Source organism: Fundulus heteroclitus, chromosome 13 (assembly GCF_011125445.2).
Source record: "Fundulus heteroclitus isolate FHET01 chromosome 13, MU-UCD_Fhet_4.1, whole genome shotgun sequence".
Taxonomy (NCBI): domain Eukaryota; kingdom Metazoa; phylum Chordata; class Actinopteri; order Cyprinodontiformes; family Fundulidae; genus Fundulus; species Fundulus heteroclitus.
Window position 1 is genome coordinate 12,296,969 of NC_046373.1, and position 22,293 is coordinate 12,319,261.

At 40.9% G+C, this 22,293-nt stretch overlaps 2 protein-coding genes across 10 annotated transcripts in view; one reads left to right on the forward strand and one right to left on the reverse strand.

The window, feature by feature from the left end:
* Positions 1-3,109, forward strand: part of elmo1 (engulfment and cell motility 1 (ced-12 homolog, C. elegans)) — a 131,088-nt gene extending 127,979 nt beyond the window's left edge. For 6 of the 8 annotated variants that reach the window (XM_036145058.1, XM_036145063.1, XM_036145061.1 and 3 more), the window contains one exon: positions 1,683-1,883. In XM_036145058.1, coding sequence (XP_036000951.1) covers positions 1,683-1,883 — 201 coding nt within the window. Of the gene's footprint in view, positions 1-1,682 lie in introns of all 8 variants that reach the window. The other 2 variants (XM_021316046.2, XM_036145065.1) reach the window with 1 other exon arrangement.
* A 7,980-nt stretch (positions 3,110-11,089) lies between these two features.
* On the reverse strand, positions 11,090-21,973 carry pex1 (peroxisomal biogenesis factor 1; the record flags this gene model as incomplete). 2 transcript variants are annotated; one of them, XM_036145067.1, is given in 21 exon segments in its annotated part: positions 11,090-11,337; positions 11,496-11,626; positions 11,770-11,934; positions 13,517-13,747; positions 13,860-14,033; positions 14,172-14,275; positions 15,043-15,185; positions 15,303-15,367; positions 15,466-15,600; positions 17,290-17,456; positions 17,550-17,736; positions 17,813-17,967; positions 18,040-18,210; positions 18,300-18,396; positions 19,671-19,803; positions 19,879-19,964; positions 20,094-20,200; positions 20,366-20,486; positions 20,623-20,742; positions 21,079-21,755; positions 21,859-21,973. In XM_036145067.1, coding segments are annotated over 21 exon segments (3,366 nt in total), but the record flags the coding sequence as incomplete, so codon positions are not given.
* Positions 21,974-22,293: the final 320 nt, after the last annotated feature.

Consider the following 22,293-nt stretch of genomic DNA (forward strand, 5'->3'; position numbering starts at 1 on the left):
TCTTATCAAAGAAATTTTAATCAGGAAGAATGATCCCATGAATTAACATATCCTTTGCAAACAATCAATGTATTTGTTAATGGTAAAAAACAAAAAGCTATCCAAACCATCCTGGTGCTATGTGGAAAAAGTATTTGCCCCCTAAATCTACTAACTGGTTTGCCACGCCTCATAGCAACAACTGTCATTAAATATCTGCAGTAACTTGCAGTAACTTTGCTTTAAAATGCACTCAGCCATGTTGGAGGGTTTTCCATTGTAAATGGTCTGTTTGAGGTCAAGCCATAGGATCTAGTCTGCACTTGGACTAGGCCGCTCAAAGACCCCCTCAGGATTTTCTGAGAGAGAACAATTTACCATGGTGCTGTCAGCCATGACTAGTTGACCGGGCTCTGCAGAAGCAAAGCAGCCCTGAACAATCACACTGACCCCACCAGGCTTCAGTGTTGTCATAAGTTCCTCTTTTTGCTGTAGATAAAACGGGGGGCACACCTTCTGTGAACGGTCTCCTCAGTTTTTGGGGACAATGCTTTTGGCTAATGTGAGACTAGCCTTTATGCTCATTTTGGTCAGCAGCAGCAGCACGGCTTTTTTCCGCCTCGGAACCCTCTTATCTGGCGCATACTCTTTGGCTACGTTCACACTGAGGGCCTTAATGCCCAATTCCGATTTTTTTGGTGAAATCGGATTTTTTTTTGCAAGGTTGTTCACATTTCCAAATATATGCAACTTGTATGTGATCTCCTGTGTGAACTGAATGGTTCAACCTAAGTGTCCCGCATGCGCACTCGAGGACGCGATGACATCACACGTAGCAAGCGTCCTCAGTGTTTGCGGAAGTAAACATGGATTATAATGCTGGCGCGCATTTTGCGGTCTTTAATTTATTTTCTAACCAAAGCTTTCTCTCCATTGACTGCTCTCCTCACTGTTGTCCGCTATGGGTGTCGTCTTTCTTCCCGCTTCTGCATAGCAGGACGCAGAATAGTAACATTTGTGGAGTATCGGTGACGTACAGGTCGGAGAAATGCGACCCGGCCGTACAGACACAGGTCGCATTTGAAAAGATCCGATACGTATCGGATTCAGCACCACATATCCAAGCAACCTGGGTCGCATTTGAAAAAATCCGATCTGTGATGTTCAGACTGTCATAAAAAGATCAGATACAGGTTGCATATGTGCAAAAAAATTGGAACTGGGTCACTTCAGGCTGCAGTGTGAACGTAGCCTTTCTTTTTGTTGAATAATAACAAAGGTAAAAAGAGAAGAAATCTGTTTAGACTACAGACGTCATCACAGCATCGTATGGTATTTTGCTCAGGGCAGCATTTGTTTGGCCACAGGAGGCAAGTTCATTTTAAAATTGTTTATTTTTGTTGTAATAATAATTAGAACAATAACTTTTGCTGTCATTTTTTGCAATGATAATTACAATAATAAGGAACAATCTTTATTGTCACTGCAATATTCATTAGAATTAAATTTGTCCACTACATTTAATCCAGTCCCTTTTATTCCTAAACGGTTAATAGTTTCCAAAGCAAGTTAGGAAATAAATAGTGAGGTTTGTCGTACTGCCTTTTTGAATGCAGCACTTTTCAACTGTGACATGTTTTAAGGACGTTGTCTTTGTCGATCCGTTTTAACGTGGTGCCTTGCTTCTGTGCGCCCCTCGGCAGTACTGCGTGTGGACCGACGGTCTCAACGCTCTCCTGGGAAAGGAGATGACCAGCGACTACACCAAAACCGACATGGACACCCTGCTCTCCATGGAGATGAAGCTTCGCCTGCTGGATCTAGAAAACATCCAGATTCCCGAGGCGCCTCCCCCGATTCCCAAAGAACCTAGCAACTATGACTTTGTTTACGACTGTAACTAGACCCGCACCGCTACCCTGAAAGCCTGAACCCTCCCCCCCCCACCCCCAAAACTCTGTCCGCACCGTCTGCATTCACTGGACCAGTCGCCCCCCTCCGTTTTTCTCAAAAACTGGAGGAACAGCAAAGAACAAGCGAGGGATGTTAAATATGATGAACTCTGGGCGAGCTGTTGCTTCTTATTTGAGCTTCACAAGAGGAAAAATGGTAAATATTGATGTTGATGTTTTGAGGATCAGTGGCGAGTCATCGGGATGGAGAAAGGAAGACAGGGAGCGTTCGTTTGTTTCATCTCCACATCGCTGCCATCGCTTTCCTCCTGTGACCGATGTTTCCCAACTTTCTCTTTTTCTTCCTTCCCGCCCAGGCACTCGCTGTCTTCTTGCTTCTGTAGACAAACGCTTTGAAATGACATACTGTTCACCTCCCTTGTTGTCTTTGCTTTGTTCTTCTTCTTCTTCTTTTTTTTTTTTTTTCCTCAGGGTCGTTTTTATTTTTATTTTTTTGTGAGGAGGGGAAAAGAATGCAGGTATCAGGATGACAATTTTCTAGTTTAAGAGCCGAAGAGACATAAATGAGGGAATCTCTTCTCTTCTCTTTTATTTTTATTTTTTTTTTTTTTTTGTCACCTTGTCAGAAGTATTTCTTTTCTGTCACATTCCCACTTCCTTTGTGGCAGCTAAATGGAGGCTGGATTGCACCCAACAGACCCATAATTTGTTTAAATACTTCATTGTCTCGGCTCAGTCTCACTTTACACGTACTGAAGACTGTTCAACTAAGGTGATCCTCAAAAATCCAACCACTTTACCACCGTATTTTTATATACATATTGATTTTATTCCAAAATCCGCAGCTCATTACTTACTGTACATAAATACACAGAGTGGCAACGCCATGAAACAGCTGGAAAAGAGTCGCCACTGTTAAAAAAAACACACACACACTCTCTCTTGTCTCTCCCTAGTTTGAATCTTTTTTTTTTTTTTTTTTGGTTTGTTTTAAAGACTGCTGTAAACAACATTCCTAAGCAATATTGGAGCTTTTGTTTTGTCATTTGTAAGATGATTATCGTTTTAGTAATTTTAAAATTGTGAACAGCCTGGTTGTAGGTGTTTAGTAAAGGGAACATTACTTTTCCGTTTCTCTCTCTCTCTCTCTCTCTGTTTATCAGACTATGAAGGCCACAAAGGTGAGAGTTTATGTATTTTTTTAATTTAAAAAAAAAGAAAACATAATTTTTATTCCTTGTTTGATTTATATATTTTTGTTCTTCCTATTTAATGTCTTATTTTTTTTTCTTCAGAATCTTTTTTTCAAAGCCCCTAAAACTGCTGTTTACATTAAAAAATTATAATAAAAAAAACTGCCTCGTTATTTATTAACAAGCTTGGCATTGATCAAATATCTTAAAGTGTTTCATAGTTCACAAAACAATCAGTTTCATAAAAAAAAAAATATGTATTGAAAACTGATTGGGAATTCTTTCCTAATTAAGGTGTCGGCACATATTTCAGAATAGGTTTTGTTTTAATGTTTTTTTTTAAATTTAGATTAGTTTTTCTCAACAATCAAGTTTGCTACACAAAACAAAGGATCATACTAATCAGGAATTACACTAGGGTCTTAATTCCCATTGATTTTTAAGTGGGAAAATTGGCCAAAATTACAAACACTAATTCTCTAAACTACTAATAAAACTGGGAAGAGTTTTCTGAATAAGTCACCATTTTAGTAGAGTCTCTCTCTATCTATCTATCTATCTCTCTATCTCTATCTCTCTCTATATATATATCTCTCTGGAGTGTATGTAAAGAAAAGGCCCCATTTGCATGTAAATCCAAGACTAATTTGAAGGGAAAGGTTTGAGAGAAGTGGGAAAAACAAGGAGGACTTCAGAGTTGCCAGGTTGCCTGAACATGTCAGTTTTTCGGATCAGGGATGGCCGAGCAGAAGGGCGAGAATGCCTCGCTGTGCTCCAGATCTCGTCGTGCCACATATCAGTGATCTGGATTTAGTCGGTCTCGTGACTTTGCAAAAATGGATCTAAAAACAAGTAAAATGTTCTTAAAGTTAGTCTATTCGTCCTTGATTTGAGCCAGTATATAAGATTATCTGCCAATGGAATGAGTATCTTTACCCCTAAAATAAGATAATTAAACATCCTGCACTTGAAATAAGATGATGGAGATGAATTGTTCCTATTTAAAGTGGAAAAATCTTATTTCATTGGCAAATCATCTTATTTACCTGCTCAAATCAAGGACAAATGCACTCATTTCAAGAAGATTTGACTTATTTTTTGTTCTGTTTTTGCAGTGAGCGCAGCACTGTCAGGTTTGTGTTCAGACCGAAGCACAGACAAGAGCCGGGAAGCAGCGTGTTAGTAAAGTGAGTGACTTATTAGAACAATGAATGCTCGCAGGAATGACCGGAACCAGGGACACAGAGGGAATGAAACCAGAACCAGGGTATTATGACGGAGGACCTGGCGATGGGTGTGGCTGAACTGATGGACTTTATAGGGGAGGAGCCGGAAGGAACAGCAAGTGGAGTAAATTTCACAGGTGAGGGTAGGCGGCAGGAGCAGAGGGAGATGAAGAATGGCCAGACGTGAAGAGGAAGAAATCTGTAGTTGTCATTGCTATTATACCTTCCAACAAAATGTGCCTTCTGCATTTAACTCATCCTTTAGGGAGCAGTGGACTAATATAGCTAACTTAACTGAACTAAGGTTGGACAGGCAGAAGATAAAGAAATAACAGAACTACTAAAATCCCAATGAACAGAAGGTGTTAAGACAGGAGCCAAAATCTCACAGATACAAGAATGAACTACTAAAATATTAGAAAACAGAAAATCAACTAGTGCTGATATTCAACACATAAACAATACTGAAAAAGGTACATAAACAAACAGACTGTAGGATCCCCAGGGAGCTACAGGAGGTAATCGGCTCCTGGGGATCCTGACAAGCCCAACTAGTAGACTTTATCTGACCCACGATGTTGAATCTTTGAATGGTTTTCCCCACTTTGGCTCAGTTCAGAGCCACTCTAAAGGAAGCCACTGAGTGATGCTGACCACATCTGAGGTGTGGAGAGGATAAGAAGACAAAACCTGGAAGAAATCTTTACAAAAGATGTAGACAAAGCAACAAAAAGACACGATGCCTAAACACATTTATAGCAACTAAAATCTCACAAGTTCATGAGCCTTACTTTGAATTTATTTGGTCCTCGTTCATTCTCGCTGGTTATTTTTGTCTTTTGGCTCTTTCTCTGAGTTAGCACGTGCAGCCCTGAAGGCTTGCAGCTTCCTGGGTAAGAAAATGATTAAAAACAAAAAAAGTTTTTTTGCTCCTCATTTCTTTAAACTCTGAGACAGTGAAGCTACTTCCTGTTCAATGTTTCCATACATGCGGTCCTTCTAAAGATTACATTTCAGTTCAACACATTAAACGCTATCTAAAATAAACCCACCATGGATTATTATTATTATTGATTTCACTCAAATTCAGTTATTGTACCGCTTTTATTTTATTTTTTCAGGACTTTATTTGAACATAACACTTCACGGTCATAATGACCAAGCTATTAGAAAAAAATACATAAATAATGACTAAGCCATCAGCCTAGGATAAGAGAGGATTATGAGTAACTGTAAAAGTTTGGTAAGGGCATTTTGAAGATAGTTAACAGCAACTGGGTTAAAATGTTGGATTTTATGTGTTCAAGCCCACTACATGAGGCAAAGATGTTTGAAGGACCAAACAGGTGTAGTCTTACCAATGTGGGTTAACAAGGTTTTTCAGAATGAATATTAATAAAAACAAATGCTAATTACAAATGTTTGTGTTACATTTGTAGACAGTTTGCCCTTTTATGAGTTAAAGACTAAGAATTTGATGAGTAAAAAAAGCTGGTACCTGATTAATTATTCTACATTTAATGACTACTTATTGACATATTTTTTTGTTGTTTCATTAAAAAAAAATTTTTTTTCATCAGGAAGAAACTTTATTTGTCATAATTACTGAATTCTTCTTTGTTTTCTGGGGTCTTTTTGACTGTTTTTAGGATTTTGTTATGCGGCTTGGTCTCCTTATTTGGATGTATGGCAGCACTTTATAAATCAATAAATAAATGAAATGAACAATCAGTCAAAATTCAAAGAATAAACTCTAAAGAACTACTGATAAAAACCATCTTGCTTTCTGGGTTAATGCAAACCTCTTTGAAACCAGCATTTCAAACATGTTTAGAATAAGACAAAGAAAACGACACAGACAATTACCTCATTACCCTTTCTGGCGATATCAAAGCGCATAATCTTATTACAGTAGAATGAAAAGCTGCTGGCTCACTGTTTCCTGTCTTATTGTGTATTTTGCCACATTTATAAACGTTTTATCAAGTCATGTCAGTAAAACAGAATAAATGTGTTGTTTATGATACATCCTAGTTAAGCATTTTCTGTGCCTACTGGGATATAGGGTGTAAAATTCAGTGTTTTACCAGAAAAGGATGGTATGGTATCACTGTTTTTTTTTCCTGTTTTGGCACAACTAATGACCGCTAGACGCTTTGAGGCTGAGAGTTCAATGCTCTGGGCATTGGGTGGTCCCCAAGTGGTCAAATAATTATGATCTGTATTATTGTAAAAATGTATCTTGGGCTTCCGTGTCCTCAAAGCTACTTGCATTCCTTATTGTATGGATATCTTGCACTCACTTCACCTCGCAGGACTGGTTTCCGCCATTAAACCAATCATCAAACCTGCAACTTGCTATTTAGGAGGCATCAGTATAATTACATGAAATCCTTCTTGTTATTAGCCTGAATTGCGACAAGTTAGAGAAAAAGTAAATCAGATGTTAAAGGACAACTTATTCCGCATCTATTGACTGTATGGATCAAACTGAAACCACTGAAATGGTCCCAAAATCTTCTGTCATCTCTGCCTACAAGTTTTTGTTTTCCTTTGGGTGCTTTTTAGTCAAATCCCACCAAAGAGTGTTGATTTTCTGTCGTTTTCAGATCACTAAACCACCATCTTCTGTTTGATCAGGGCAGTTTTTGTTCTATTTTGAGGAGAAGTAAAGGGAACACATCCTGAAACACAGGTCTGCGGTGCTTTATGCCGATCAGGAAGTCTCACAGTATTTGAAGGACAGCAGTTTGTGAATCACTTGGGATGGCTGATGAAGAGGAAGGTCCTTTTCTCTCATGTGATGTGAGAAGAGCCATGTCCCCTGTGCTGGAGCCGAGAGAGGTAGCGCCGCTGTGTATCGTGGTCTGATGAGAAACATTTGAAGGAAATTATGGATAAACTGTAAAGAGCACCACAGGCAAAGGTGAGTAGTAACTAGTTACATTTACTTGAGTAACTTTTTGAGCAAGATGTACTTTTAGGATTAGATTTACTGCATTGTACTTTTTACTTTTACTTGAGTAATAATATTACTCAAGTAATTTCTTGACTGACAACTTATTACTTTTACTTGAGTAAAAATATGTAGAAGTAGTGCTACTCTTACTTGGGTACAATTTTTTTTGGCTACTCTGCCCACCTCTGACCACGGGAATGTGTGCTTTAAGCATAAATTAATATTTTAGCAGAACTGCCTCTTTGCTTTCAAGGAGATGAAAATATTTTTTTTTTCCCTGATTTCGACGAACACACTTCATATTCCACGAAACCCTCATAGAAGTTAGATTGACTGTCTTTTGTGTACCTTCACGGTCTTCTGTGTTTATACATGGCTTTGTCTCATTGCAGGTGTGTGAGACATTGATTAAGGAGATGGTTACTCCCACTGGGCCATTTCTGTTGTCCTGCCTCTGCGTGTGGGACTGAAGCGAGCTAAAACCAGCTTCTTGTGTCTATTTTTACCTCTGCAGAACCTGCCAGGGCTTATTTGTGTAGGTTGACAGTAAACGCACCGCTTCAATTAGAAAAATACTGTCCTGACAAAATCTGATGCCTGTCTACATGAAGGGTTATTTTGAGCTCAAAACATTTTGTAGTTATAAACTAGCTTTTTGAAATGAAGCACCCAACAAATTAAGGTTGGGCCACCAAAGAAAATATCTGTATTTGTGTTTCTTAGTGTCTTATTACAGGTACAAAGAAGAGATGTGAGTGTAAAACTAAACCTTTAGTTATAGCTGCAAATGCTTTGCACAATACCTCAAACAAATTGGAGATTGACCAATGAAACTGGCCAATAAGAAGAGACTCTTTTGTTGCATTTAGTTTCACCAGAAAATTAAGATCCAATATCATTTTTAGTTAGATGACCTTAATATTTTCACATTTAAGGGGTAAATTCAGGGTCAAACCCAACAGGGCATATTCTGCTGAATGCAGAATGATGGAAAGGGAAAATGGCTTTCAGAGCTGTACAATTGTGCTGACTGTCCTTGGTTGCATTTTTTTTTTTTTATTCGTTTCTGTGTTTTCATAGCAGCAAAGCCTTGGTGTCTGATATTTTTGACTTTACTTATTTAAAAAAAATTGCAGACTGTCACTGGATATATGTGCTATAAATATGACATTTTACTGTTTATATGTAACTTTTGAGAATTGCATTTCCTACCGTCTTGGAGCAAAACATTCTGGCTAACATGGTTTTGTAGCGGAAGATGTCCTATTGGATTTCTATTCAGAATAAACTATTTACATCAATCTTAAATCAATGTTATACAGTCAAGTAAGTCATCTCAGCATTTAAACCCAGAGTGAAACCCTTATTTCCTGCAGATTCTAAATGCAACAAAGTAGTCTCTCATCTGATTGGCCACTTCTGTCACTGTCAAAATCAGTTTAAGGCTTAAGAAAGATTTCTAATCTAGATTTAAGAGAAACGTGTATACAGTAGGTGAATTTTACAATCTTCTGATTCTTGCTTTGGATCTGCTATCATCATTTGTTGTCAAATTGCCAAAAAAAACAAAACTGAAACACAAATCAAAACATTTGCACAACAGTTGCACAAACCTCAAAATAAATAGTTTTAATTTAAAGTACAGGATATTTTGTGTTCCCTTCAAACTGGGTTATTAATAAAGCCTAGGATGGCAAATGTCTTCTGAATACAGTTAAACATAGCAGACGTGGGCTGGTATGAGTTTCAAGGGATTCGCATCATGGGAGCCCCAAAATGTGGCCCCCAACTGCAGTTCAAGAATGATTTGCATGATGCTGTTCTTACTGCTGAGAATAGACCAAATAATTTATATTTCCAATTGAGCTGAAAAGAATTCACTAAGAAGATCATTTTTAATAAGCAAAAGTGGAAAAAAAATGCTTTTTGTTTCAGACTCTATCCCCTTCCCGCAGAAAATAAAATTTGTTTACTTAAAATATTACATATTTATATTTCATTAATCAGGTTTTAAAAAAATCACAGTGTCATTCTTTTTAGCAATTTTTGTAATATCTTGGCCCTTGAGAACTTTTGACTTGACAATTTTGGGCCACGTGACAAAAAGTTTGGATACCCATAATTTAGACTAAAAAGAAAACCGTCCATTGTCGTTAACAGCTAAGACAGATGCCGTCAAAATGTAGTGGCAGTTTTCAAGTGCTTATGCAGAATATCATGCCCTTTTGCTGTTCTGCTCTTTATAGAGTAAAGTAGTATTGTAAGCTGATGTTAGCTGGTTACTTTGTAGGGCTATCTGGATCAAGCCTGCAAAACGGCTCCTTAACGGATGCTAATATCTTTCTGATGGTGGTTTTACAACAGCACTACCTTAAATAGAGGGACAGATCACTCTCCATTTTGTGCGACTACCAGCCAAATTCATCTGTCTACTGAGGATGAAGTGTACTAACCTTCCTGGAGCTGATTGGCAATATAAAACTGGTGGTGGAGACATGTTACTTTGTTTAATTTAGAGTTGGAGAAAGCTCCAGCCCTTTCTAAAGACCAAATTTAATTATTCTTGTTTTTCTCCCAACCCAATACCTGCTAGGCTTAATTAACGCGAGTGAGGCCATTAAAGTTCCTGAGTTTTTAATTGCCCAAATAGTTCAAATAATACTCTTCAGTTTTATTTCATGAGATTTCCATCCATCCATGATAAGTAGCAGGTCCAGGAGGGAATCCCAGACAGCCCTCCTCTGGCAACACGCTGTCAGCTCATCCAAAGGGATCTGGAGGCAAGTTGGAATAGATAAGCCCTCTGGTGTGTCCTGGTTTTGCCCCAAGGTCTCCTTCCAGTGTGACCAGCCTCCAAAACCTTCAAATAGAGGTAAGCAGGGGGCCCCCTGATCAGATGCCTTAAACTCCTCTGCTGACTTTTTATTTTAACTCACAGAAGCTACGTTTTGGATAGAAAGTTAAGCACATTTTCCATCCTTGTATGAAAGCAGAAAATAAGAGTTTCTACAAATTCTTCATTTTAAGATTCAATAATTTTCCTGTTTGAAATATGTACTTTTCTGTAGTTGTGTTGCCGTTCTGGTCACTTAGGTACAAAATGTTCACTTTGAACTGATTAAATAATAGTCTTATTTGTAGGTTCCACAAATCACAACATGCTGAAACTGGTTTGCAACGTTCAGCGTTCCTGCGTCATTTCACCAAGTTTATGGTATCTACACCAACCTAGACCTACTCCATTTCAAAATCTGTAACTTTTGTATTTACCTAAAAAAAGTTTGGCATATCCTACAAGAAATATTAATTCTTTAAAACACATTTTTTAGGAGTGTTGGTCCCTTTAAGTTAAAAATAAATAAATCACAGAAATTGCTATTTTTGTGCTCTCTATGGTATTTTAAATCAGACTTGGTTTAAGGACCCCCAGGTTCTTCACAACTTCAATTTGAAGATATCTAAAGTCCAAAAAGTAGGCTAATGGCCTTTTCGTCATTTTTATGTGTGTCAGTCAGTAATTAAAAACTAAATAAAATGCAAATTAATTAAATGTTAAAATCAAAGTGTGAAAGACATATGTAATTTATATAGAAATAAATGTAAAAATCCCTGTACTTATTAAGCATTATAACATTTTGCCCTTTAAAAAACTGGAGAAAACTCTGGAAAAATCAAAAAAATTTCTATGCTGTTTTCTTTTTTTCCCATACTTATTCAGACCTGGAAAATTTAAAGATGCTCGATACTTCTTAAGATCACTGCTAAAACAGCAACTTGTAAAATAACTCGAAGCAAATGTGCAAAAAAAAAAAAAAAAAATTTATTATTTACATTTCAAAATTATACAAAATCTGAAATTATACATATGTGCAATAATTACATATTAGAGATTAAATCTTTATTTCACCACATTAGTAGAAAAAAAAAAACCTGACCAAACACTGATTTAATCTATGAATGTAATGTTCAGGGCGAATGCATGCCGTCAGGCTAAAGTGACACGTTGTCCTGGTGGAAACATGACATGGGGAAGCGATCTGTCATCTGAACCCCCAAAACGTTCATACCTGAAGAGAGAAATGCGGTTTAGATGAGAAACATTTCCCTGTAGACATAAAACAAAAACTAGAAACTATGACCCAAAACCCAACCTTTTTAACGACATTACTGCGGTTATTTGTGTTTTGATCTGGCTGGCAGCACGCTTCCTTTTCAGGGTACTCACAGTTTAGTGTATTTGCTCCAGTCGGCGGGGCTGAGCGAGGGTCTGGTCACGGCCAGGGCACACTTAATGTGAGCCTCAGACAGCAGGAGGCCCGGCGGGCTGGAGGCTGGACGCGTCCAAACAAATGCTTCCTACACACAAACAGACACAGACTTACACAGGATCCTAGATCAGCACAGTTTATCTGAAATATGAAAACTGGTGAGATTAATTGAGGACATGCACAGACGATTGGAAATACAGAAAAAAACAGCATTCAATTGTTTCCACATACGTGTCCTTTCCTGTAGCTGTTCTTGATGGTGTTGATGTCCTGCTGCAGGCGCTCCAGCTGCTCTGGGCCGGGCTCGCTGTATCTGCTTTGGATGGAGGACGTGTAAGCGGGATGGAGACGGCTGCCCGGCTCTCTGGAGTTGGGTCCGGAGGCGCATGGTGAATCCTGTTAAACAAGCCGTATGTTAAAACAGAAGCTTTAACATTTGGCCCATGTTAGAGCCTTCTAAATCCTGAAGCAGATTCAAATGTGTTTGTTTGCAATTATTAACGCAGAGGCAATCCAGACTAAAGGTTAGAGGTCCAGGGAACAGATGCAGTGACATCTAGAGGCTGTTTCTGAAAACCCTTCCTTGAGATTCAGTAGATTTTCCATTAAAAGTGGATTCTAAAAAGGCTGATAAGATGAGATAAATACAGCGCCCTGGGGAAGTACTTGAATACGTTGACAATTTGTTTCGACTTTGCTACATTAAAACAACAAACATGAATGCATTTTATTGGGATTTTATGTAACAGGCAGACAAATTTAACCCGGTAAACCAGATTGATGATGTGTGGCACTCTCTGTTCTGCACATTATCAATCTGGGTCTGCTGCCATCAGATCCGCTCTGGGAAAGGGGGGGGGGGATGCTCAAAAGAGCTTTTGGAGCTAATGGGGCGAGGCGACGCCAAGTGCATGCCTACCAAAGGTTGGTTTTAGTCAATCCTGGTATTGAATGACAATGTAAGCAGCAGCCACCGTGAGAAACCTCAAACGGCTCTATGGTAATTTTCAGATGTCCTACAAAAATACCATTTTCTTTGATTGTTGCACATCACCAGAAGTCTGTCTGTTGGAAACAAAAATCCACCATTACTGAAATAAGATGGCTGCTTTATACTTTGTTGCTTAATAGACCCCAGAATGGATCAGAAGCAGATCCCAAATGTTATAAAACTACAATTGAATAAAGTTACGCTCAAAAATCTTATAAACTCTGGCAGATCTAGATTTGAAGAGATTTTGAGTCAATCAAGAAGTAGGCATGTAGGCTTCAAAATATAACCGTGTAGAAATTTACACAATAGAGACAGAAACATTAAAAGAGAGACAGACAGATGGATAAAGAAGAGAGAGGTTATAAGAGACAGGAGATGGTTGCTTGTATAAAGCCATATTCTGTAATAATAATGGAAAGCCAAGTGGAAGAAAGTGCCCCCCCCCCCCCCCCCCCCCCAAAAGACAAAATTTCTAGGGAAAACAGTATATTTTGTTTTGGCTGTGGGCTCAGCAGCTCTTGCTTTTGTCACAGCTGTTTATCCCGCTTTAAACCATAAAACTGCAACATGACCGGCCGACCCGTTTTGGACCGTTGAGGCGGGACAAGATGGACTCTTGTGTGTTTGTGAACGCACAAATACTGCCAGAATTCATCTTGCAGGCAAGGTTCACACAAAGAAGAGCATAACTATAAAGGCATAAGGAAACAAATAATGGCTTTCCAAATTTTGTACAAATGAAAAACAGCAAAGCTTTTACTTTATTTCCAAAAGTTTGAAAACCAATTATTTTCCTTTCACTTCGCAATAAACCTCTACCTTGCGTCGGTTTGGCACATAAAATCCCAATTAAAACACACACGGCACATTGTGACAACGTTCCCTGTACTGTTTCTAAAAAAAAAAAAAAAATTATTAATGAAGCACCTTTAACACCGGCCGTGAAATATATGTAAGTTGTGCTTTGATGCAGTTTGAGCTCACCTCTCTTGACGGCGGGGAGTTTCCAGTCTCCGAGTCAGGAGGACTTCCAAAATAAAGCCTCCAGACGTTACCGTGGCGTTCCTCGTGCTCCAAGGGATCCAGGAGAACCGTCGGCTGGTCCAGCACCACGCTTTGGTCTCCTTCTCCGGCCGAGTCGTCTGAGCCGCTGCTGTTATTTGGGAAGACCATGGAGGACAGGCTCATGTCACTGTCTGAGGCCGAAGTCAGCTCCTGATGGCCAGCGGAAACACAAGGTTAAAGTTCATCATCGGTCGTCTACGTTTCGGCCTTTTGCTTTTTCTAAAGTAACCCACAACTGTATGAAAATGGTGATTTAGAGTACATGTGACGTGCTGACGCCTGAGCTGTGGACGGCCTCCAGCTGAGCGTTGTAGAGCAGAGCCTTTAGGTCCGCCCCGGTGAACTGCTGCGTCTCTGCCGCCAGCTGCTCGAGGTCAACATCTGGAGCCAGACAGAGGCCACAACTTAGGGCCTTCAGGATCTCAACACGAGCCTCCTGGAAAGGCAACAAAAAGGAGAATCCTTTTAACTACAGGATGGGGAAGGCAACTGTGGCCGTGTTATGTAATAAATAGTGCGGTTTATTATTTATAATCCTGGAGGATGACGATGATTGACTTTTGAATCCACACACCTGGTCTGGAGGCGGGCAGTAGAGGGACTTGTCAAGTCGTCCCGGTCTCAGCAGGGCCGGGTCTATTAGGTCTGGACGGCTGGTGGCTGCGAGCACGTACACGCCTACACAAAACCGCAGGAAAAGAAGATTATGTCAGAACTAGGCCCCCATGTGCATAAAAAAACACTTTTCAGTAGAATTCAATAATGCAATTCAGCTTACCGGCGTCGCCTTCTGGCAGATTAAAAATCATGTAATTACAAGGCACTTTATAAACAGTACTATGCAGATTCTATATAATCCAGTGTGGTCCAATATATGCAGACATTTTAAGGGATTCCTCTATGCTTGTACACTGCAAAAAGAGAACTAAAAATAAGTAAAATGTATTTTATGAATGTATTTACCCTTGATTTGTGCAGGTAATTAAGATTATTTGCCAATGGAATAAGTATTTTTACCCTTAAAATAAGATAATTAGATATACTGCACTTGAAATAAGATGATGGAGATGAATTGTTCCCATTTTAAGTGCTAAAATCTTATTCCATTGGCAAATAGTCTTATTTACCTGCTCAAATCAAGGTCAAATGCATTCATTTTAAGAAAATTCTCCTTGTTTTTAGTTCTATTTTTGCAGTGTAAAATGACATCTCAAAAAATTGCTCTGGAATAATTTTTTGCATATTGCATAGTTTTGCATCCTCGTGCGGAGGATGATCCAAAAACACAGCGTAAAACCATAACTATGAGCAAGGTGCTACATGTGGAAACCTCTGGTTGCTTCAAATGCTACAAAATGGAGCAGTGGAAGAAATGCGTCCGCAAAGAAACATTTATCATAGAATCGACATTAAAGGGATGAAGCTGCACTGGTGTTGGAGCCCACCCTGCAGCCCCTCCACCCCGTCCAGCTCAGTGAGCAGCTGGTTGACCACACGGTCGGTTACTCCTGTGCTGTCATGGCCTCTCCTCGGGGCCAGAGAGTCAAACTCGTCGAAGAACAGGATGCAAGGCTTGGCAGCTTGTGCCCTGAACCGGAGAGAGAGAGAGAGAAGCAGATCAGACCCGTGGGGCCGTTAACGATCGCCGGCACAGCTTAAAGCTATTACAAAAACCCGGCGAAAACTCTAAATCAGCGAAGGTCACCTCTGGAAGACGTTCCGGACTCCTTGCTCACTGGCTCCGATGTACTTGCTCAGAAGTTCAGGTCCCTGCGTAGGTAAAAGTTTATCTAAATAAATACGTCCCTCGCTTTGCTCAAACATAAGCCTGGAGTCCTCTAGGCTGTGGAAGCAGAAGCCCGAGCTACCTTGATGCTGATGAAGTTCATCCCGCTGTCTTTGGCCACGGCCCTGATCAGAAGCGTCTTCCCGGTCCCTGGAGCTCCATAGAGAAGGATTCCTGAGCAATGGCGGATAGGAAGACCGGAGAAGAGGACTGGGTACTGCAAAGCACCAAAAAACAAAATTTACTTTTAGAGAAGTTTTTCCTGATTTATCAGTACTTTCTGTTGCTCTCTGATGAAACGGTCGTCACTCTGAGACCCGTGGAAGGCACTGAATTATGGAGTAATTCTTTGTGGAGAAACAGGATGCCAGTCAGATGTCATTTATCTTAACACGGCACATTTTAAGACTTAAATTTCTTCAAGGTTTGTATCCAACAGCGCTGAAAGACCTCGGGTTTAGGAAGGAGCGTTGAGTTTGAGGATGGAGTAGGGAAAAACTGAAAATAAAATAAAAGCCTTGTGGACATTTAAAAAGCTCGACAATTAAAAATGTAGCCTATGTCTGGGGTAGCCACATTTATCAGCGCCTTCGTGTAAAAATAAACTTAAATAAATTCAGCTTTTACTGATATAGCATAATTTCACAATAAAACATTTAGAAAAATCATCCCAAAAGAATAAATGGTTTTAAGAAATTCATGTTGTCACAAATATTAGCGCCTCCAAGTATTTTAGTACACGCAACTGAACTATTTGAATCTATACTTTAGTTTTTTAAGTCGGTTGGTGTATCTGGGAGCTCTTAATTAATAGTATTATATAAGACTTCCTGTGTCTCTGACTTGACTTCGAGGCCCATTTCTCTTAGCCACTTTTCAAAATGGGAAAGACAAGAGCTTATGCCATTCAAATAAGGCAAATCCTGTCTTAATGATTTTCATTAGACAGGATATTGCTATAAACCCTAATAATGTTCATATCTGCAATCAGAGTAATAATTAAACCCTCTAAAACAACTAGAACTGTGACAAGCAGGGCTAGACGAGGACCCAGGTTTATGTTGGCCATGAACAGAGTGAGCAGGAGGGTAAGGCAGGTGAAAAAAGCTCATGAAGAACTGCAACTAAGAGTGCTTAAATCTCCATACCAACCATTAGACACTATTAACAGGCCAGCTGGTTGTTTAATAGGGATATCCGTAAAAAACAAAAACAAAAAAAAAACTTTTATGTCCTACCATCACAAACATAAAACATGTGGAGTTTCCTAACCTGCCTTAGACTTTAACTCGAACCGTGCGCTTTGATCAGACGACACTCAAGCTTTTATGCAATGAACCCTCCAGGCTGGTCGGATAAATATGTGGAAAAGAACCTCAAGTCCAACGGTGGATCAGTGATGCTGAGGTCATATGTCTCCTCTAAAAGGCACTATGAGTCTTCTTAGAGGGCATGACATCTTTAAAACGTGAGCAGATAAAACAAAAACGATTTGGTTGACCAATAAACACAAAATAGGTCGTTATTAGGCCTTTCAGCCAAACAGTGATCCAAAACAACACAGAAATGGTTAAACAGACACAAAATCTATATTACTATACAGCTTATCTGTCCTCAAACCAAAATCCAAGAAACATGTCAGATTGAGCACAAGAGAAGAGACAGAACAGTATAGTCTGTATACCAACCCTTTTTACTCCAACCCTGTAAAAAGTCATAGGAGAAGACAGTTTGGGCTGATAAATATGGCTCACGTATTTTCTACATCACAACCAAATGGAGGCAAACCTTAACATGGACATGCACCTGCAGACCTCTGCAGTAAGATGATATCATCACACTGGTCTAATGATGAAGTCCTAAATCATGTAGGAAGGTGTCTAGCGGTGTGCAGCAGTAGCCTGACCTTAGCGGGGAGCAGGATGGTGTCCATCAGTTGCCGTCGCACCTCCCGCAGTCCTCCCACTCTTTCCAGCCCGGCGGCACTCGGCGTGTGAAGGTCCACGCCCCACAGCGACGGAGGCGTGAACCCGATGAGAGCGTGCGCAAAGTCCCTCCATGACAGACAGACGCCTGAGAGATAAAGGGTGCGAACAACTAAGAAATCATATGAGTTTTAAATGAATCTGGATAATGAATTTGAATTTTGCTGAATTCTTTACATGCCTTGATCACTGTGGGCCCTTTGCGTCGTGCTAGCATGGACGGCCCGCTCCAACAACACAGAGAGGTCCTGGGCTGTGTATCCCTCGGTCTTCTTGGCAACAGCCTCCAGGTCGAGATCCTTCAGGGTCCCCTCAGACAGGAAGGACTTCTTCAGGATCAGGCGGTGCAGGATGGCAGCTCTCCGGGCCTGCAAAGCAACATATCCTGACCGGTGAGACCATGTTTGGCGTTCTCAGGGTGAACATGTGGACTTTAGCGCTGACCTGGTCCGGAGGCTGGATGTTTACAAATCCCTGGATGAGGTGGGACCCCCGGACTTCTGTGAGAGAGGGGTGGAGGGAGTGCTCGCTCTGACTGGTGACGATCAGACACACCAGGCCGGAATGGAGCAGCACCTCATCGACGACGTCGCACAGGCCTGCGGCCACAAACCGTTACAGACCTGACGCGCCTCTTCTCCGACCTGATTAAAACGCGTTTCTAAGCTTACTTTGTGCAACGTGCTGCTGCAGGAGCGCCTCAGGCCCGTGCTCGTGTTCAGGCGAGGTGGGCGCGTGAGTCAAATGATCCAGGTCGTCGAGCAGGACCACAGAGGGTTGTCCCCACTCTGCCTGTTCAAAGGTGTCCTGTAGAATCTGCCTCACAGTGTCCGCCCTTTTGCCTGGAAATGGAAATATACCTGTTAAGGTTCTGCTAGCCTCTGATACTTTTTTTCTTTTCTTTTTTACATTGAAGGAATCAGTTCTTGACCTTGCAGCTTTTTGCAGTCCAGCACCTCCACGTGTGCGTCCAAATCCTCTCCGGCCTTTCTGCAAAGGGCCCGGGACAAAGAGCTCTTCCCACTCCCCTGTGGAACCAGAGAAAAACTAAGATAAGATAAGATAGGCTTTATTGATCTCACATTGGAGAAATTCACGTCACGTCGGCTCAGAATCAGTAATCATAGGAAGAAGGAGTCAAGTAGGACGAATGCATCATATATATATATATATATATATATATATACATACACACAGTGTGTCCTCGTTATACCATGGATCAAAAAGGAGTAGGTAAGTAAACTATCAACCTACACATTTAAAAGGCATCAGTTAGCTGAAGAACTGCATTTTACTAACATATTTGCTGTTATTTATCATGTTGATGGTACAAATGATTGAGTTTGTTCCTTAAATGTCACACTGTTTTAAAAATTGGGACCTCATCTTCAACAGCTCCATTAAGTATTGCAACTGTGCTGCCAAACAATAATGCATTCAATCATATTTTTGAAACGTAAACACAACATAAACCAGCAACAGAAAAAGTAATAAACCTGATCATACTGCCAGTTTTTAGTTGTTTGCATCATCGGTTAGGTAGTTATTATCACTGGCTGGCTAATTCTTAAATATTTTTCAGTTTCTATATTTGCTGAGTTTCATGTTAACTTCAATGCTTCAGAAAAGTATTCGCACCCATTAAACCCTGCCACATTTTGAAAAATTAAGCTTGAATATATTTTATTGTCATTTCATACAGCAGACCAAGAGAGCAACAAAGTGGACAGGAAATTATACATGGTTTTCACAATCAAAATTGGATTTGTAATTACATTCAAAGGTAGCTGTTAGCATGTATAAACCACGTGTTGTAGTTTGCTACAAGCCATGTAGGGAGCGCAGCTAATCTGTGGAAGAAAGTGATCTTTGTAAGACACCGTTCAATCGACACATCCTCCCCACCGCTGGTGGAATGTGTTAAAATGGTCTAGTCAAAGACCAGATCTAAATCCAATAGAATTGTATGGCAATAGTTGAAACTTGATTTTCACAGATGCTCTCTCCCTCCAGTCGGACTGACCTTGACTTATTTTACAAGGAAAAAACATCTGACGTGTAAACCTTATAAGACAAAACCTGCAAAACCTGGAAATTATTGTCCACAGTTGAATTGTATTGAATGTATACAAATGCAGGGCCACACTTTTTAGATTTCTATTCATAAGCACTGTTAAAAACAGACCATTTTCATTCCACTTCACAATTAAAGAAAATACATTCTAGATTGTGTTTTTAATGTGAGAACGTTTAAAGCGAATTAATATTCTTTTTCAAAGCTCTTTAAATTATTAAGATCTACCTTAGCGCCAGTGATGAGCAGCGCTCCTCCCTTGAGTCCCTCTCCAGAGGTACAGAGTTCCCTTGAGAGGGGACTAACCAGCAGGTTATGGGAAATGAACTCAAATCCAGTCTTAATAAGATCGTCGATCCCACTGGGGGGGAAATAGCAGCAAGAGAAAACTTATTAGGGTAAATTAAAGATAAAAAAAATTATTTCAAGGACTTACCCAAGTATTTGCAGGGAGGGGAGCTCTGGTTCGCGTGCTTCTGTTTCAGCTTTTGGCTCGGGCTGCGCTATTGTCTTTCTGTCCACCTGAAAGTAACAAAATCTCAGAGAGATCAACATAGTATCTCAAAAGGCAGTTGCAGCAAAATTGGGGAAAAAAAAAAAAAAGTGTTGATGCTGTTTCCAAAATGTAAATTTATCAACGCGCCGTACTACCTGTATGTCTTCCTTCTGGAGAACGGTGGGTGCCAGTAGAAAGAGCAGGTCTGGAGGATCGTTGTCTGGCTCCGGTTTCAGCACCGTCACACATAACTCCAGCTTTGCTGTAAAAAGGAACAAAATAAACACGTATTTATTGCCACTGAAAGAAAACGTAGGCTTTTTGTATGACAGATTAATTTTTCTAAACATCGAGCTTAAGGAGTGCAGCTTTTTGCTTTGTAATCACACTCCTTCAGCTTCTAGCAGAAGTGAAGAGAAGGAATCACCATCACTTGCGTGTAGGAGGACCGTGCCAGAGCGAGGAGTCAGACACGCCAAAGGTTCGTGACTCTTTGTGTGCAGCCAGCCGAGGAAAGCCGTCTGGATCTCTTCATCGTCCTCCTCGGCCTGAACAAAAAAAAAAAAAAAAAAACACAAAATCGCAACGTTACACAGACGTGCGCTGAAGCGATACACCAGGTCTTTTCTCCGGTTTGAACAAATGTGATCACGCAGTCGCAAACGTGCACGCTCCATCGCTCACCAGAGGTATTAGAGGCTGCAGGCGGACGCTGGAGGCTACTTTGATGACTGGTTTCACGGGTTTAATTCTCACTGCTGAATGTGGCTGGATGTTCAACTTGCTGGCCAGAGGCTGCGGTATCTGAGAGAAACACAACAGAGATAAAAGAACATATACGGGGGGGGGGGCTTGCACAAATATTTATATCTATCTATCATCACACTTGATTTTCGGAGGTAATACATAACATTTCAAAAACAATTGATACATTTTTCTTCCACTTTATCACCATATGCTACTTAGTGCTGCTCTATTACACCAAAGCACCAAGAAAACACATAAAAGTTTGAGGTTGTCACGTGACAGAAGTTAAACGGCTCCAATAAAACATTTACAGGGCATTGCAGAATCAGAGCATTGATAAAAAAAAAATCTAAATGTCCCAGAAATGAGTTTGGATTAATATGGTTTCCTCACCCACGCTTTTCCGCTATGGATCCCCCCTTTGTTACGAGCCTTCTCCAGCATCTCGGCATCATGGCACACGACCCTGACTACCGTAGCGTCTTCCTCCTTCGCCTCGGCTCCTCCGTTCGCGCCTCCGTCCTTGTCCCCTGCTGCGCTCTTCCTCTTCTCCGTGGACTGCTTGGCGTTGTCTTTCGCTTCTCTGGGGGACGACACCTTGGAAAGACGGCCGTAGGTGACGACGGGCTGGCTTCCTCGAACGGCTGTGTTCGGATTGGGTCGCCAAGGAAAAACGTGAACGACACCAGCCGCGACGTGACCTATGGTGCAAAGAGAGTCTGGAGGTGCGCCGCACACTCTGAAGACAGAGTCGGGAAAGATGAGAGGGATGTTGGGTACAGGAGGCTGCTCTTTAACCGGGTCACAGGTGCCAGTTATATGATGGAAAAGGCTCTTCAGGCCGGTGATGCCGCCCCACTGTTGGCTGGGAGCAGCGCGGGGGGTATTCTCTAACAATGGCTCTGAGTGGGACGACGGGCCGCTGTCTGGCTGGGAGTGAAACCGCTGACCGAGACCGGATCTCGTGACGGCGTCACCGAGGTTGCCGATTCCAGCGCGGACCTTCGGAGACACCACGAGCTCGGTGAACTGCTCCAAACGACCGTAGGGCGCAAACGGAGCGATGGAGGCTGTGTTGAATAAAAACAGGCGACGGTGTGCTTGTGAATATCAGGTATATGATATCATATGATCACCGAGATGAGAAACGAGCGACCAAATGAACACACAGACCTATTCTAACGTAGATCACCGTGTGGCGGTCCACCCAAACGGGAAACACGGCATGCTGGAAAACCACTCGGATCTGATCCAGAAGCTGCTGCTCCAGCGCAGAGCTGTGGAGCTCCTGAACGTTTCGGGCCCATGAAACGGAGCAGAGAAGAAAACCTCAGGGATGCGGGTGGTTTTAAATGAAAAAGACGTCATCAAACATTCAGAAGAGTAAAACAATACATTCCTATGCAGCGCCCTGCAGAAGTTTCTATACTGCTTCAATGTGTCTTATTGGAATGAAAGAAGAACATAAACGTGACGTGTAAGGAAATATTTTATATTTTCTATAGTAAAAATCTGAAAAGTGTGGCATGTATTGGTAAGGCCGAGGAAAGCATTTGTCAGAGAAGTGGACAAATGGCCCACGTTAACTCTGTAGGAGCTGCTGAGATT